This window comes from Hemitrygon akajei, chromosome 7 (assembly GCF_048418815.1).
Source record: "Hemitrygon akajei chromosome 7, sHemAka1.3, whole genome shotgun sequence".
Taxonomy (NCBI): Eukaryota; Metazoa; Chordata; class Chondrichthyes; order Myliobatiformes; family Dasyatidae; genus Hemitrygon; species Hemitrygon akajei.
This window is the reverse complement of record NC_133130.1, coordinates 6,944,029-6,959,939: the sequence shown is the minus strand read 5'-3', so window position 1 is coordinate 6,959,939 and position 15,911 is coordinate 6,944,029. Positions and strand designations below refer to the sequence as shown.

The 15,911-nt window shown below is 38.8% G+C and overlaps 1 protein-coding gene across 1 annotated transcript; it reads right to left on the bottom strand.

Moving 5' to 3' along the window:
- Nucleotides 1-13,651: 13,651 nt before the first annotated feature.
- On the bottom strand, nt 13,652-15,417 carry LOC140729942 (interferon-gamma-inducible GTPase 10-like). Its single transcript, XM_073050115.1, has one exon. It carries the CDS (start codon nt 15,415-15,417, stop codon nt 14,200-14,202), a length of 1,218 nt encoding a protein of 405 aa, XP_072906216.1. The 3' UTR covers nt 13,652-14,199.
- Between the last annotated feature and the right edge of the window lie 494 nt (nt 15,418-15,911).

Below are 15,911 nucleotides of genomic sequence, written 5' to 3'. Positions count from 1 at the left end.
AAATGTCTAATACCAGAGGGCATGCATTGAAGGTGAGGGGGGTTAGAGTCAAGAGAGATGTGAGGAGTAAATTGTTTACTCAGAGTCGTGGATGCCTGGAGTGCTCTGCCTGGTATGGGGTAGAGGCAAACACATCAGAGACATCTAAGAGATGTTCGAAGAGGCACATGAGTATGAAGAAGATAAACTGATCTGAACATGGTGGCAGTAGGAGGGATTAATGTTCGGATGTTTTTGATTTGCTTTTTAGCTGATTTGTACAACCTTGTGGGCTGAATGGCCTGTTTCTGTGCTTTACTCTTTGATGTTCTATGTCCACCACATTCATTTTGAATATCTGGCTTTTCAGCGTAAAATGGGTGATGTTTCACAGAGCACCAATGCTCAATCCATAAACATTCCAGACTGTTGGTTACATGACATTTCAATTACCCTTTCCATTTCAAGACTTGTCTAATTTTTGGCCTTCTCTGTTGCCAGGGCAAAGCCAAATCAAAATGGAGTAGTTTACTGTTAATTTCTGGCTCAGTACCCTAAACACCAATTGCTCTCTATTTTCTCATCTACCTGAAGGTATATGGGTTCGGCCCCTTGGCTACCACCATAGGAAGCGAGCTAGGAGGCGGAGTAAACGTGCAGGAGCCTTGGTTAAGCTGAGGAATCTTGCCTGTTCTTGCTCGACACCAGCCTACCTTTTGCAGCTTGACGTTGTTGGACCCAGTCGGCCACATTGTATCATTCCTCGGTGCTCTTTTGAGATCAGGTGCGCTTTTCTCCAACCAATTGTCCCAGACCCAGGCTTGCACGCCGGACCGCCGCCCTGTAGGCTCCCCGCTAGCCCATCCGTGGTGCGCAGTGGAGTAGTCTTCCAGAATCTCTGCCTTCTGACGTGGGAGCAGTTGTTGGATTGAGCTGCTAACCTAGTCAAAGTGGCTCTGATGAACGCAAGATCCTTATCCGATAAGACTTTTATTCTCAATGACTTTTCACCGCCCAAGGACTAGATTTCTTATTGGTGACAGAAACCTGGCTAAGCACTGGTGAGCTTGCTCCACTTGTTGAACTCTGTCCAGATGACTGTAACTTTTATAGCACACCTAGACCCTCCGGACGCAGAAGGGGTCTAGCTGCTGTGTTTAATAAACATTTTAATTGCCGTCTACTAAACTCTGATTATTTTCCCAGCTTCAAGGTGCAATCAATTAAAGTGGGCCTGGTCAATCCCCAATTAACTGCCCTTGTGTATCGTCCACCAAAAATACAGAAAGATTTTATCACTCAATTTGTGGACTTCCTCTCAAGCACTATGCCCAACTTTGATTGAGTTCTGATTCTTAGTGATTTTAATATTCATGTTTGCTGTCCCACTAAGCTTTTCATAAGTGATTTTATGCAGCTGGTTGAGTCTTTTAATCTTGCTTTGCTTATCACCAGACCCAATCACAAGCTAGGCCATACACTTGACCTGGTCTTATCATCTGGTTTACCAATATGCAATGCGGTAATATTTGATGCTTGTCTGTCGGATCGTAGCACTGTTATGTTTGATGCATCTCTGCCTTTTTCCTCTATTACATCTCATCTTTCTGTACATTATTCTCACTATATTAACCCTTCTACTGCCAATAAGTTTTCTGTGGCTCTCATTGCTGCTCCCAATCCCTGCACTATTGCGGGTTCTCCTCCCCATCTCACCACTGAGGAACTCACTTTCTCATTTAATACCACCTGCTCTTCTATTCTCAATACTGCTGCTCCCCTTAAATTGAAAATGACTAAGCTGAAAGGTCTGCCTTTGCTTAATGATACCACCATAGCCCTGAGGAGGGACTGTAGAATATCCAAACAAAAGTGGAAGTGTGATAAGCTTCAAATTTCTTTTAAAATTTTGAGAAACAATCTTCACAAATATTAGGAAGCAGTTAAGGCTGTGAGAGCAAAATACTTTTCTGACCTAATTTCTAACAACTCTCATAATCCCAAGGTCTTATTCAGTATCATAAATTCTGTCATTTGTCCTGGCCCTAGTATCAGCTTAGACATGTCCCCTAAGTGCAAAGAATTTTTAAAATTCTTTATTAGCAAAGTTGAGGACATTAGAATGAACGTTCTCGCCCCCCATGACCTAGCTGTCTCACTGGTTTGTTCATCTAAACTGGACTGCTTCCAACTCATCATGCTTCCCTTCCTTACAAAGATTGTGTCCACCATGAAACCTGCAACTTGCCCCCTTGACATTGTCCCCACTGCCCTCCTGAAGGATGTCTTTCACATAGCCAGTCACAGCATCCTCTCTATTATCAATAGTTCCCTGGCCACTGGTACCATTCGAACCTGCTTCAAGCGTGCCATGGTCCAGCCTCTCCTGAAAAAACTCAACTTAAACCCTACCTTACCTAGTAACTGCAGACCTATTTCTAAACTTCCATTCTTGTCAAAGGTTCTCAAAAAGTTTATTCTCAGTCAATTGCTGCCCTACCCACACCAAAACAACATCTTGGAAAGATTCCAGTCAGATTTTAAGGCTTATCATAGCACAGAGTCAGCCCTGCTGAAAGTGTACAATGATCTCCTATTCTCTACTGACTCAGTTGACTCTGCCATCCTAATTCTTCTTGACCCCAGCGCAGCGTTCGATACTGTGGATCACACCATTTTAATAGACCGTCTCCAATATGGGGTTGGTGTTGATGGTATTGCCTTGAACTGGTTCACATCCTACCTCAAAAATAGAAGCTTCTCCGTCAATATGGGCAAATTTTCCTCTTCCCCAGCTAGTCTCTTCTGCGGAGTCCCAGAAGGTTCCATCCTAGGTCCCATTCGTTTCTCTATATACATGCTTCCATTCGGCCAAATCATTCAAAAGTATGGCATTTCTTTCCACTGTTATGTTGATGAGACACAGCTTTATCTGCCCTTGAAATCGAACGACCAGTCAAATCTAGTCAACCTCATGAACTGCCTTGAGGGCATAAAGTGTTGGATGGCACAAAACTTCTTACAGCTAAATGAAGGCAAGTCTGAAGTTGTCCCGTTTGGCCCCTCTGACTCCATCAAAGTGATTACCAACAGTCTGGTAACCTGTCCACCCTCGTCAAAGCCAACATCAAAAACCTTAGTGTGATAGTTGATTCCACCTTTAAGTTTGACAAGCGAGTTAATGCAGAAGTAAAAGCCAGTTTTTTCCAGCTTCGTACTATTGTCAAAATCAAGCCATTTCACTCTTTCAAAGATCTTCAGAAAGTCATCCAAGCCCTTATATCCTCCCGCTTGGACTACTCCCACGCCCTGTATACTGGGATTAGTCAGTTGTCCCTCTCCTGCCTGTAACTGGTCCAGAATGCCATAGCAAGGCTCCTGACAGGTGCCCGGAAGAGGGATCATATCACTCCTATCCAGGCCTCCCTCCACTGGCTGTCAGTACGGTTCAGAATTGATTTTAAGATTCTCCTGTTTGTTTATAAAGCCCTAAATGCCCCCCCCTCCTTATATCACAGATATTCTAACCCCTTATTCTACTTCCAGGTCCTTCAGGTCAGCTGATTTGGGGCTCCTGGCTGCCCCACAATCTAAACCTAAGCTCAGGGGTGACCATGCCTTTGCTGTTGTAGCCCCTAGACTGTGAAACAGCATTCCCCTCCCTATCAGATCTGCCCTTCCATCGACTCTTTTAAATCCAGGCTCAAAACTTACTTTTATTCACTAGCGTTTGAATCCTCCTGATGTGGCTGATTTTTGCCTTGTGCCTAGGCCCATGTGTTGTTTATTTTGTGCTATAAGCTGTTTGTTGGTTATGTCTGTGTTTTTTGTATTTGTGATTTTATCTATCTGCTCTGATCTATACAGCACTTTGGTCAATGTGGGTCGTTTTTAAATGTGCTATATAAATAAATTTGACTTGACTTGACTTGGAAACTGAGTTGTCCAATTTTAGACAACCATCCCTCCCGTGTGTTATTTCTATTACTCTGGTCCACTTTTAATTCTTCCTGGGTCCTCCCACCTTTGTATCCTTCCCGCCATATGCCCCGAATCTCTTCTTCTACCTTCCTACCACCCCGCCCCCTACATCAACCATCTAAATGGTCTGTTCCTGTGGTGTACTGTTCTATATTCTATACAATTCACATGCACTGTCCTTTTTCACTGTCACCTTACTCCACCTTCCTCTCTATTTTTTTCTCTCCTCTCCATCTCCCCCGTTTCCCTTCTACTCCCTCTTACCCCTCTTCCCTCTCTCTTCTGTCTCCCTCCCCCACTCTCTCCCTCTCCAGCCAGTGTTGTCTTGAATATTTGTTGTTCTGTTTGGTCTTGCGTCACTGTGTTGGGACTGTAGAGCTATCATCTCATTGTTAGGAATTGTTTCTCTTCCTGTTATATTCATGTGTGGTGTACAGGTAATCCCCTATTGCAACTATGTCAGGTTGGTGATTCTCTGACCTAGACTGATCATCTGCCTCCACCATAAATGTGAGTGACAGATACACTGGGCTGTGAGGATCTGCCTCAACCATAACGATGAGTAATCAATACTCGGGACCCTGAAGTTGCAAGTTGTGTGGGGAAATATTTCTGCTGCTGCCCATCCACAGTAACTCATAGATACTAAGATTTCAGTCTTCCTGATGCCAGCAATGTCATGGGCAGACCAATGTACAGCAACTGGATCAGTAGGATAGTTATAACAATCCCTCAGTGGAGCGACTAAATCCTTCCAGTAAGTGAGACTCCCCCACTGTCAGTATTTATTCTGTGCATAGCAATATTGAGCAGTGTGACATTTCTCACTTTTGGATTAAAGGAGATAGATAGATAGATAGATAGATAGATAGATAGATAGATAGATAGATAGATAGATAGATACTTTATTCATCCCCATGGGGAAATTCAACATTTTTTTCCAATGTCCCATACACTTGTTGTAGCAAAACTAATTTTAATACAATACTTAACTCAGTAAAAAATATGATATGCATCTAAATCACTATCTCAAAAAGCATTAATAATAGCTTTTAAAAGTTCTTAAGTCCTGGCGGTTGAATTGTAAAGCCTAATGGCATTGGGGAGTATTGACCTCTTCATCCTGTCTGAGGAGCATTGCATCGATAGTAACCTGTCGCTGAAACGGCTTCTCTGTCTCTGGATGGTGCTATGTAGAGGATGTTCAGAGTTTTCCATAATTGACCGTAGCCTACTCAGCGCCCTTCGCTCAGCTACCGATGTTAAACTCTCCAGTACTTTGCCCACGACAGAGCCCGCCTTCCTTACCAGCTTATTAAGACGTGAGGCGTCCCTCTTCTTAATGCTTCCTCCCCAACACGCCACCACAAAGAAGAGAGCGCTCTCCACAACTGACCTATAGAACATCTTCAGCATCTCACTACAGACATTGAATAATATTCAGAACCTCGAGCTTTCACTGAGTCAAATGAGGACAGGTTTTCTTAGTGTAAATGAAAGTAGTCTTTTTTTCCCCCTGAGGTTCTGACTAGTACTATAGACCATAGATTAAGAGTGAAAGGTGAAATATTTTAGAGGTAGCTGTGTGGGAGCGTCTTAGTGCAGATGATGTTGGGAGTGTGGAATGAGCTGCTAAAAGAAGTAGTGGATTTGGGTTCAAGTATTTAAGAGATGTTTAGCTTTTATTTCTCTTATAGTTAGGAGGGCATTGTTGCTTAGGTGGAAGGATGTTGTTGCACCTACTCATGCTCAATGGCTAAGTGATGTTATTTCATGCTTGAATTTAGAGATGATTTGTTGTTCAATTTCTGAATCAAGGCAAGACTTCCTAACATTGTGGGGACATTTTTTTTAATTATATTCAACATTTTTTATTCGTTTTCAAGTACAGATGTTGGCCAATAATATGTTTTACTATATGATAAGGATTTTTTCCTTTTTTTCTTTCTTTACCAAACAGCTTTTCTTGGTAGTGGGTTTAGATAATTTTGGTATAATAAAATCATTACTTTTCAATATTACAATTCAATTTAATTTAGATGAATATGGGGTAATGAGACTATAAGTGTAATTCAAATACATTGTAATTGATATATGATATATATCCTCCAGTACTCTGTATTCCTTTTTGTAAGAAATCAATAAAAATATTGAAAAAGAAAGAGGAGTTTGGAAGTGACCATGCATGGGAGAGTATGGAGAGCTATTGTCTCAGTGTGGGTCTATGGGACCAGGCAAAATAAAGAGTTTGCCACAAACAAGATGGGCCAAAGAGTCTGATTGTGCTGTATTGATTAATGACTCCATGATTATGTATTGCATTTCCTGCCAGTAATCCTGCCACCTGCTATACAGTAAAACCTCTCTGTTGTTACCCTGACTCTCTCCCCTGATACACTGAGTCACCTGGTTGCACTGGAGATCGGGATTCATGAAGCTTAATGGAATTCATCGCTGTTCACAAAGACTGAGCACTGACCAAGAGGCAGTTGCCTGTCAAATCTTTTAATCACAATTCAAAAGCACATCAATTATTACAGAAGAAAAAAAACATTAAACTGGACTATGATGATTTTGTGCACTAGTTCTCATATTTAGCTACTGCATTGATACTTGGACTCAAAAACACAGGGGGTTGAATTCCAATCACAAAAGGGAAAGATGAATGTGAGATCTGTGTAGTTAATCCATACCTTACTGAATTATCACTAAATAGAGGGAAGAATGTAACAGTTCCCACCTACTGTTGTTGGAAATGGTCATTGATGAGTGCATAGGATGTAAATGGGCTGATTGTGGAGCTTCAGATCATGGGATCACCAGCCCTATTCCCATCACCCTGACCTACATGGAAGACAGTGGTGTTCCTAGTTATGGTAAAGGGAATCACCCAGAGGCTTGTCATTGATCCAGCTAGTTGTGTTTCATTATTATCACAACCCCATCTGTATCCAGTTGAAACATTTCCCAAAGGGGAAATAATCAACATTTCCAACATTTTCTCTGATTAAAATATTGAAACTATAAAACCTCAAAGGTACAAGAGCTGAAAATCCTTTCTTTCCTTTTTAATTATTTTATTAAATTTCAAAATAATAAATATGTCAATATTGGCAATGGTACATTGAGATCAGGATCACATTAATAGTGGATAAGATGTACAAAAGCAGATTCCAAGTAACAAATGAAGCTTAGCCTCCCAATCTCTTAGGAACTAACCATAAGAATGATATTTTATAAAAAGAGAGAAAAAAACCCTGAACTAAGAAAAACTAAACTATAAAAAAAAGATTGGGCTGCCATGTTTCATCAGTTAAAATTAGAATTTGTCATTAACTCCGTTCCTCGATACATGAACAAAAAATATTACTAAAGAAGGACTCAGAAAGGGTCAACTTACATCATATGAAAATATTGAATAAATGGCCTCCAAGTTTCTTAAATTTAGCTGAAGGGGCGATAGAACTGCTCCTAATTTTTTCCAAGTTTAACTTGCTATCGTTTAGGAAAGCCATTGAAATGTGGTAGGGGAGTTGGAATCTTTCCATTTAAGTAAAATGGATCTTCTGGCTGTTAATGTCACAAATGCAATTAGAGAACAAGCTGATGACGATAAATGATTGCAGTCTATCACAGGTAGTCCAAAAATTGCAGGAATAGGTTGAAGTTGTAAATCAACACGCAGGACTACTGAAATAATATCAAACATATGTTTCCAATATTTTCCAAGAAGAGGACATGACCAGAACATATGTATCAAGGAAGCTACTTCAGAATTACATCTATCACAAACAGGATTTATATGGCAGTAAAAACAAGCTAACTTATCCTTGGACATTTGAGCCCAATGAACCACCTTATGTTGTATCAAAGCATGTCTGGCACACATTGAAGAAGTATTAACTAGTTTAAGAATTTTCTCCCATTTCTCTGTAGATAAAGGTACTTGAAGTTCTCTTTCCCACTCATTCTTAATTTTGTCAGATATACCTAGATGTATTTTCATAGTCAAATCATAAATACTTGTTATTAAATCTTCTGATAGGGGTTAAAACCTAATTTTTTTTTCTATAACTTCGATTTGATGTGACATTGGAAAGGTAGGTAAAGTAGCGTTCAGAAAGTTTCTGATCTGTAAGTATCTGAAAAAGTGTAATCTAGGCAAATTATATTTATTAGACAACTGCTCAAAAGACATAAAACCATCATCCATGAATAAATCACAAAAAATATTATTCCTTTTTTTCCATAAAAGAAAATCTTGATCAATTCTAGATGGTTGGGAAAAAATTAGATATAATGGAACTTGACAGGATAAATTTATTCAATCCAAAAAATTTATGAAATTGAAACCATATTCGTATTGTATGGTTAATTATTGGATTTATCATCTGTTCATTCAGTTTAGTAAATGCAAAAGGGAAGTGCAGCTCCTAAAATAGAAGCCAGTGAAAACCCCTGTACAGACTGCTGCTTGAGGTTCATCCATCATGGACATTGAGTATCATCCAGCTCTTGTGTCCAAAACATTAAATATCGAATACTAATTGCCCAATAATAAAACTTAAGATTTAGCAAAGCCCAACCACCTTCCTGTTTTGATTTCAGTAAATATTTCTTACTTAACCTGGGATTTCTATTCTGCCATATATATGAAGAAAATTTAAAATCAATAATATCAAAAAAATGGATTTGGGGATAAAAATTGATACTGCCTGAAATAGATACAGAAATTTAGAATAATCATCTAAGAAATACAGAATAATCATCTTAATAGCATTAATTCTACCAATCAAAGATAAGGACGGTAGGGACCATTTTGTAAACAGTTATCTAACATGATCAATTAAGGGTAAAATATTAACTTTAAATAGATCCTTATACTTCTTAGTAATTTTAACACCCAAATAAATAAAGTAATCAGTAACCAATTTAAATGGTGATTGTCTATAAATTGGAACTTGCAGAATTAATAAAGAAAGCACACTCTTATAAAGATTCAATTTATAACCAGAAAAACTGCTAAACTGAGCAAGTAGTGTTATTACTGCAGGAATGGATTTCCCTGGGTTAGAGATATATAATAACAGGTCATCTGCATAGAATGATACTTTATGCGTCCCATTCCCAAAAATAATATCAAATATATTAGGTAAATCATGAATAGCAATTGCCAAGGGCTCCAGGGCAATAGCAAAAAGTAACAGGCTTAAAGGACAGCCCTGTCCAGTACCTTGAAAAAGCCTAAAGAATGGAGATTTCTGATAATTGGTAAATACAGCAGCCAAAGGTGTATGATATATCAGTTGAATCCAAGATATAACTTTTGAGCTAAAAATAAATGTCTCAAGTATAGTAAATAAATATTCCCATTCAAGTCTATCAAACAACTTCTCGGCGTCAAGCAAAATAAAACTTACTGGAGTATTAGATGAAGTAGTGTGTACAATGTTCATTAACCTCTTAACATTAAAATGTGAGTAACAATTTTTAATAAATCCTGTCTGATCCTCACAGATAATTTGAGGCAATGCCTTCTCTAATCTAATGGTTAATAGTTTGGAAAAGATTTTAGAATCCAAATTCAACAAGGATATAGGTCTGTATGGTGCACATTCAGTGGGATCTTTATCTTTTTCAACAATTAAAGAAATAGATGCTTCATAAAAGGATTGTGGTAATTTACCTACTAATAAAGCATCTTTAAAAATTCTACATAACCAGGGGGAAAGTAAATCTGAAAAAGAATTTTAAAATTCAGCTGTATACCCATCCAGGCCAGGTGCTTTACCAGAGTTCATCAAAAAATTGTTTTCTTTATTTTCTCTTCATTAATGGGTGCATCTAATGCTAAACGTTCATCAGCTGGTAATTTTGGAATATTTAGTTTCCTGAGAAATTCATACATTATGGTAGGATCATCAGGGAATACTGATTGATATAAATTGGTATAAAATTCTTTAAAAGATTTATTAATTTCATCATGGTTAACCGTCAAAATACCATCCAGTCTATAAACTTTATTAATCTGACATTTCGCCAAAGGAGCTTTCAATTGGTTAACCAACAATTTACCCAATTTATCACCATGTATATAAAATTGACTATTAAGTTTTAAGTAGTTGGTTTTCAATCGGGGATGTTAATAACATACTATGTTGCATCTGAAGTTCACCTTTCTCTGTATTAAGCTCCAAATTGGGAGCAATAGAATATTTTTATCGATTTCTTTAATCTTATCAACCAATGTACATATTTCACTATTAATTCATTTTTTTCAATCCAGCAGAGTATGAAATAATTTGCCCGTGGATATATACTTTAAAGGTATCCCATAATATCCCACTGGAAATTTCTTCCATTGACTTAGATGAAAAGAAAAATGCAATTTGTTCTTTAATAAATTTAACAAACTTTAAATGCTGAAGCAAAATAGAATCAAACTGCCATTGTCTAGTACTAAAATTTATATCACTAAATTTAATTGATAATTTGAAAGGCACATGATCGGAAATGGCAATTGCATCATACTCACAGGTAGTAACAGACGAAACTAATTGAGAATCAGTAAAGAAGTAATCTATTCTAGAGTAATTATGATATACATGAGAAAAGAAAGAAAACTATTTATCATTAGATTAGATTATGAGGACACGCAGTCCTCGTTTATTGTCATTTAGTAATGCATGCATTAAGAAATGATACAATGTTCCTCCAGTATGATATCACAAAAACACAAAACAGACCAAGACTAACTGACAAAAACCACATAATTATAACATATAGTTACAACAGTCCAAAGCATTACCATAATTTCATAAAGAGCAGACCATGGACACGGTAAAAAAAAGTCTCAAAGTCCCCGATAGCACATCATCTCACGCAGATGGTAGAAGGAAGATAAAACTCTTCCTACCATAAACCTCCAGCGCCACAAAACTTGCCGATGCAGCACCCTGGAGGCACCCGGCCTCAGCCAACTCTGAGTCGGTTCGAAAACTTTGAGCCTCCAACCAGCTCTCTAACACCAAGCACTGAGCACCATCTCTGCCGAGTGCTTCAACCCTAGCTCCAGCCTGTAAACAACACCAAGCCAATGATTCGGGGCCTTCCTCTCCAGAGATTTTTCGATCACTCAGTAACAGCGGCAGTGAAACAGGCATGTCAGAAGCTTCACCAGATGTTTCTCAGTGTTTCTCACATCCGTCTCCATCAAATCATAATTGTGCATGGCATCTAACTTAACAAATAACAGATATTCAAAATGGAGTGGCTGCTGCACGCTGCTGTCATGACACCATCTTCTCTTCTCATTAGGATATAAGAACCTCAAAATTTCTAAAATTCCCGAGTCAACTAAAAAGGAATTAATAAAAGTAGCAGCTTTGTTTGGAAGTACCTGATTGGGCGCAGACCTATCCATCATAGGATTCAAGCAAAAAATTAAAATCTCTGTCCATTATTAACATATATTCATTTAAATTGGAAAAAGATATAAATAAATGCTTAAAGAATTCAGGATAGTCAGTATTTGGTGCAAAACCATTAAACAAAACTACTTTTTGGTTATAAAGTAAACCAGTAATTAATAGAAGTCCACCATATGGGTCTGAGATTGTATCATAATTAACAAAAGAGATTGAAGGGTCTATAAAAATGGAAACACCTTTCACTTTGATTGATGAGTTTGAGTGGAACTGTTGACCTTTCCAAAACCTAAAAAAAGCTGATCATCCTTCTTCCTCACATGAGTCTCCTGCGCAAAAATAATCTGAGCATTCAATCTATGAAAAACTTTTAAAATCTTCTTCCGTTTAATTGGATGATTCAAACCATTCATGTTCCATGAAACAAAGTTAATAATATTTTCCATTTTCCTTAAATAAACCATATGGTATGTAAAGGTTTAACCAAGTTGCATAGGGAACTCATGAACCAGGAAGAGGATTTTTTTATATCGAGGAACCAGATGTTACGACAATACAGACATTTTCGTAGTTTCAAAGCTGACCAAATGAAATATACTGAACTAAAAATGCCCCCCCCCCCCCCACAAAGCCATGAAACCTGGCCAATAGGCACCCAGAAAACTATCTAAGAGCCACCCAAACCCATCTCTTTTCACAGTAAGTCTCCAAATTTTAAAGAAAGAAAACATCACCCATAGCCAAAACATTGCAAAAGTGATGCCAAACACAAGTTAAGTGAAAAAAGCAACTTTTTGTAGACCATTTTAAAAAGCAAGTTCTTAAGAAATGAAACAGTGTACAATCTTCATAATATTTCAAAAAAAAAAACAAATAATCACCAAGTCATAGTCTTAATAATTTTCTAAAATGAACAATTAAAAAGAAAAATAATAAAGGAAAAGGAAGGGAACTTTAATATAAAACAGACATAAGCCAAAACAAAGTACCAGAAACATCAGCCCAAGGGCAAAGCTCCTTGAATTTAAAATGTCCGAATCTATAAGCTAATTATTAACTAATAAACTCGGTGTATACAAACATAAAGGAACGGTAAATTAATTAAACATCCGAGGTCAAACAATGTTTTTCGAGAAATTGTTTTGCGTCGTCCACTGATTTAAACCATTTAAATGATTTATCAGGTAAAACAATTCTTAAGTGATATAATTCCAACATCACCACTTTAAAACACAATCTTTCTTGCATTACCTTGGGACAATAATCTTCAACCAAATGAAGCTTAAGATTTAGATGTTCAATAATTCCTTTACGATGCGCAATTCGAAGTAAGTGCTACTTAGTACTCACATCAAAGAATCACATGATGCGGTTTTAACTCTTTTGACCGTTTTGGTCTTAATGCCCTATGCACGCGATTGAGTACCAGAGGGAAAAAACTCCGAGCCAAAGACTTCCATTAAGACTTGAGAGAAAAATTCAGTAAGGTCCCACTCTCAACATTTTCACTGAGTCCTAATATTCGCAGATTCTCTCTGCGACTATGACTCTCCAAATCAATAATCTTGGCTTTATGCTGCTCCGATGTACGAGTAGTGAAATTTTTTTTCTTTTCCAAAGAATTCAGTCTGGAATCTCTCTGTTTCCCAGCTTCAGTAAGCTCAGAAATTTGTGGTTGTTGTTTCTCATTCTCTTTTCCAAGTGCTTTCAGTTTACCTTTGTTCTCCTTCAACACTACTTCCAATGCAGCAAATCTTTTGTCAAGATTTTCACCCAATAAATTTGAAATAGCTTGTAAAGTAAGTTGAGGCTGTGTAGGCTGATCTTCTTTCTTCCCGTTTCCATTACAGGCTTCCTTGCCTTTCTTGCTCTGGAAGTCATTTCCGTCAATTAAAATTCAGAATTCAAACATATAAAGATGTTAGACACTTTGATATATATAAAATAAGAGGATGATAAGGTTATTGAAAACTGACTGGAGCAGAGCCAAAAATGTTACCTACTCCATCTAGCGCCACCAAGAGACGCTGAAAATCTAAAATGAAATCATCAAAGCCTAGAACTACACTACAATAGAGGTGTGTGTGGGGAGAAGTGTGAGGATGATCAGAGGAGAGGCAATCCATCTTCAACGAAAACATTGAACATCTACAGCAGGATGAATCTAAATTAAATTATGAGGATTTCTGGCGCAAAGTGCTGCATATGCTGGAAATCTGAAATAAACGCAAAAGCAGTGGGTTGTTCATTGGGTCAGGCAGCAACTATGGAGAAACAGCTCCTGTAAATGGTGGCGACAGGGGTACTCTCCTTACAGCAAGCACTTGGATGCAAGTGTGATAAGGATTAACTGAAGTACCAATTAAAGGTTTCATCCTAAAACAATGATAGTTTATACCCCTCCATAGATGCTGCCTAATCTGTTGAGGTTCTCCAGGCTAATGTACGTGTTGCTCATGATTTACATAAACTGCAAATTCTCTTATCTAGATGGGTTCCAGAAAGACCTTGACTCTGGGCTGTAGAAAGCAGGATGGTGTGAAATGGATGTACCTATGAACAGGGTTTCAAAACACATTCTTTGGGAGGGGTTAAATGAGATAATTTCCTGGGTATAAGAACAAGATATAAGAACATCAGTTAATATGCCATGTAACTGGAAAACATATCCGTTCATGAAAGGGTGGAAGAGGATTAGTCATGAGGGCCAAATGATTAATAACAATTTAGCTAAGGAAAGTGGGGGGGGGGTGCTCCCTACACAAAGGTTTAATAACAATGCCCAATCAGGACAGAGTAAGAGGGGCAGCCCTTAATTACTGGTTCCTTCATAGGAAGCGGCTGCCTTGGCATTTTGCAGGACAATTTTAGCTGTCTCCACCATTGTACCCAGTGAACTGTTCAGCATCATGAGAGTCACCCCAAAGGACGATGTTGCCCCAAAGATAGAGCCCCAAATGGGGACAAAGTCGAGAAAGGGCTCAGCGATTGTCAGTGCCATTGCCACATTGCTTCTTTGCATCAACAGCAGTACCTGCTCACGTGTGATCTCCCCGAACACCCAGTTGTGCTCGGTACCACTCCGCAGATCCGTTACACTTATCCCCACTCTCTGGGCCAGTTTACAGAGGGATGCCTCATCCAGACCAAGGTTCTTCCGTATGAACACGATACCAGAGGTAATGAGCAGCAGGTCACAGACAAGAGACAAACCCGGAATGGGAACTGCACCGACACCCCCCGATAAAACGGACAGCATCTGGATGAAACGCCGCAGAGACTCACGTTTTCTCTCTATAGCAGCTTCAGATGTGTTGGGGAGAGCTGTGATGAATAGATTCTTCTGTGTCTCCGAGAGATTGGATACCACAGCTTCCCTTAATTCAGGAAAATCAAACTGATCAAGGTCAAATGCGGAATAGAGGAAAACAGGAGTATTTTGTACCCCTGCTGACTCTAGTGAGGAGATACAATATTCCCTCATTTTGCGGAACATATCCTCCTGGTTGTAACTCTTCTTGCGGCTTTCTGCCCTGACAGTGTCGTCGATCTTAGAGCGCACTAGGTAGAAAGGTTTACCCGCCTTCTTCAGTGCTTCAGCCAATAACATGTCATTCTCTGTGAACCGAGCAGCGGTGACAATGATGCCCAAATCATACTGGGAAAAGTTGGTTTTCTTCATGAACTTTTTCACTGGAAACTTTGGTGTGTTGAACCCGGGGAAATCATAGTACTGAACGTTAGGAAGTGTGGGGTGGGTGTAAGGTGTTATTTCCATGGTGGTCTCTGTGCTGCCAGTTGGGGCTGCCTCTTCCTCTTTATCATCCAACTCAAGCAGGGCATTGATCAGTGTCGATTTGCCCGACCCGGACTCACCCATCACTGCAATCTGGATCCGTACATTTTCGAACTGCTTGGATTTTCTCTCAATGGCCAATTGAAGACCCGTCTCTCCGTCACGTTGATAGGCAGCCACCAGATCCTTCACATCTTTGGCGCTGTAATATAGGTTGGATAGAACACCAGCCATTGCTCACTGAAAGAGGAAAATATGTTTATTATGTTGGAGAAGGAAATTGTAAGGGAATCGCAAGAAATCCTGTTTGAATGAGCCAAAAGAATTTAAATTGGCTTATGACATGTGTGGCAATGGTGATTTGCTTTTCAATTTGGAGGATGGAAATGACAGGTGATTAACAGGTCTTTTGTATTTTATAATTTATATTAATGACTTGCATGAGAATATTAGTTCCATGTTTAGTCAACTTGTGGAAGATAACAATGATGGTGGTACAGTGGATGGCAGAGAAGGTTGTCTGAGATTACAGCAAGATCCAGATCACTTGGGAAGTCTGGGCAAAGAGTGGCAGTTGAAATTTATCTCAGACGTGTGCAAAGTCAGTAATTTCAGAAACTTAAGTTGTGCAGGCCAAATACAGCATTGGTATCACGGGTAGATAGAGCAGTGACGCAGAGGTTTGAAGCAACACATACAAAATACTGGAGGAAATCAAGAGACCAAGC

What these genes read in the sequence shown, in the direction of transcription:
- LOC140729942 (XM_073050115.1), bottom strand. Translation starts at nt 15,417, where the DNA reads ATGGCTGGTGTTCTATCCAACCTATATTACAGCGCCAAAGATGTGAAG.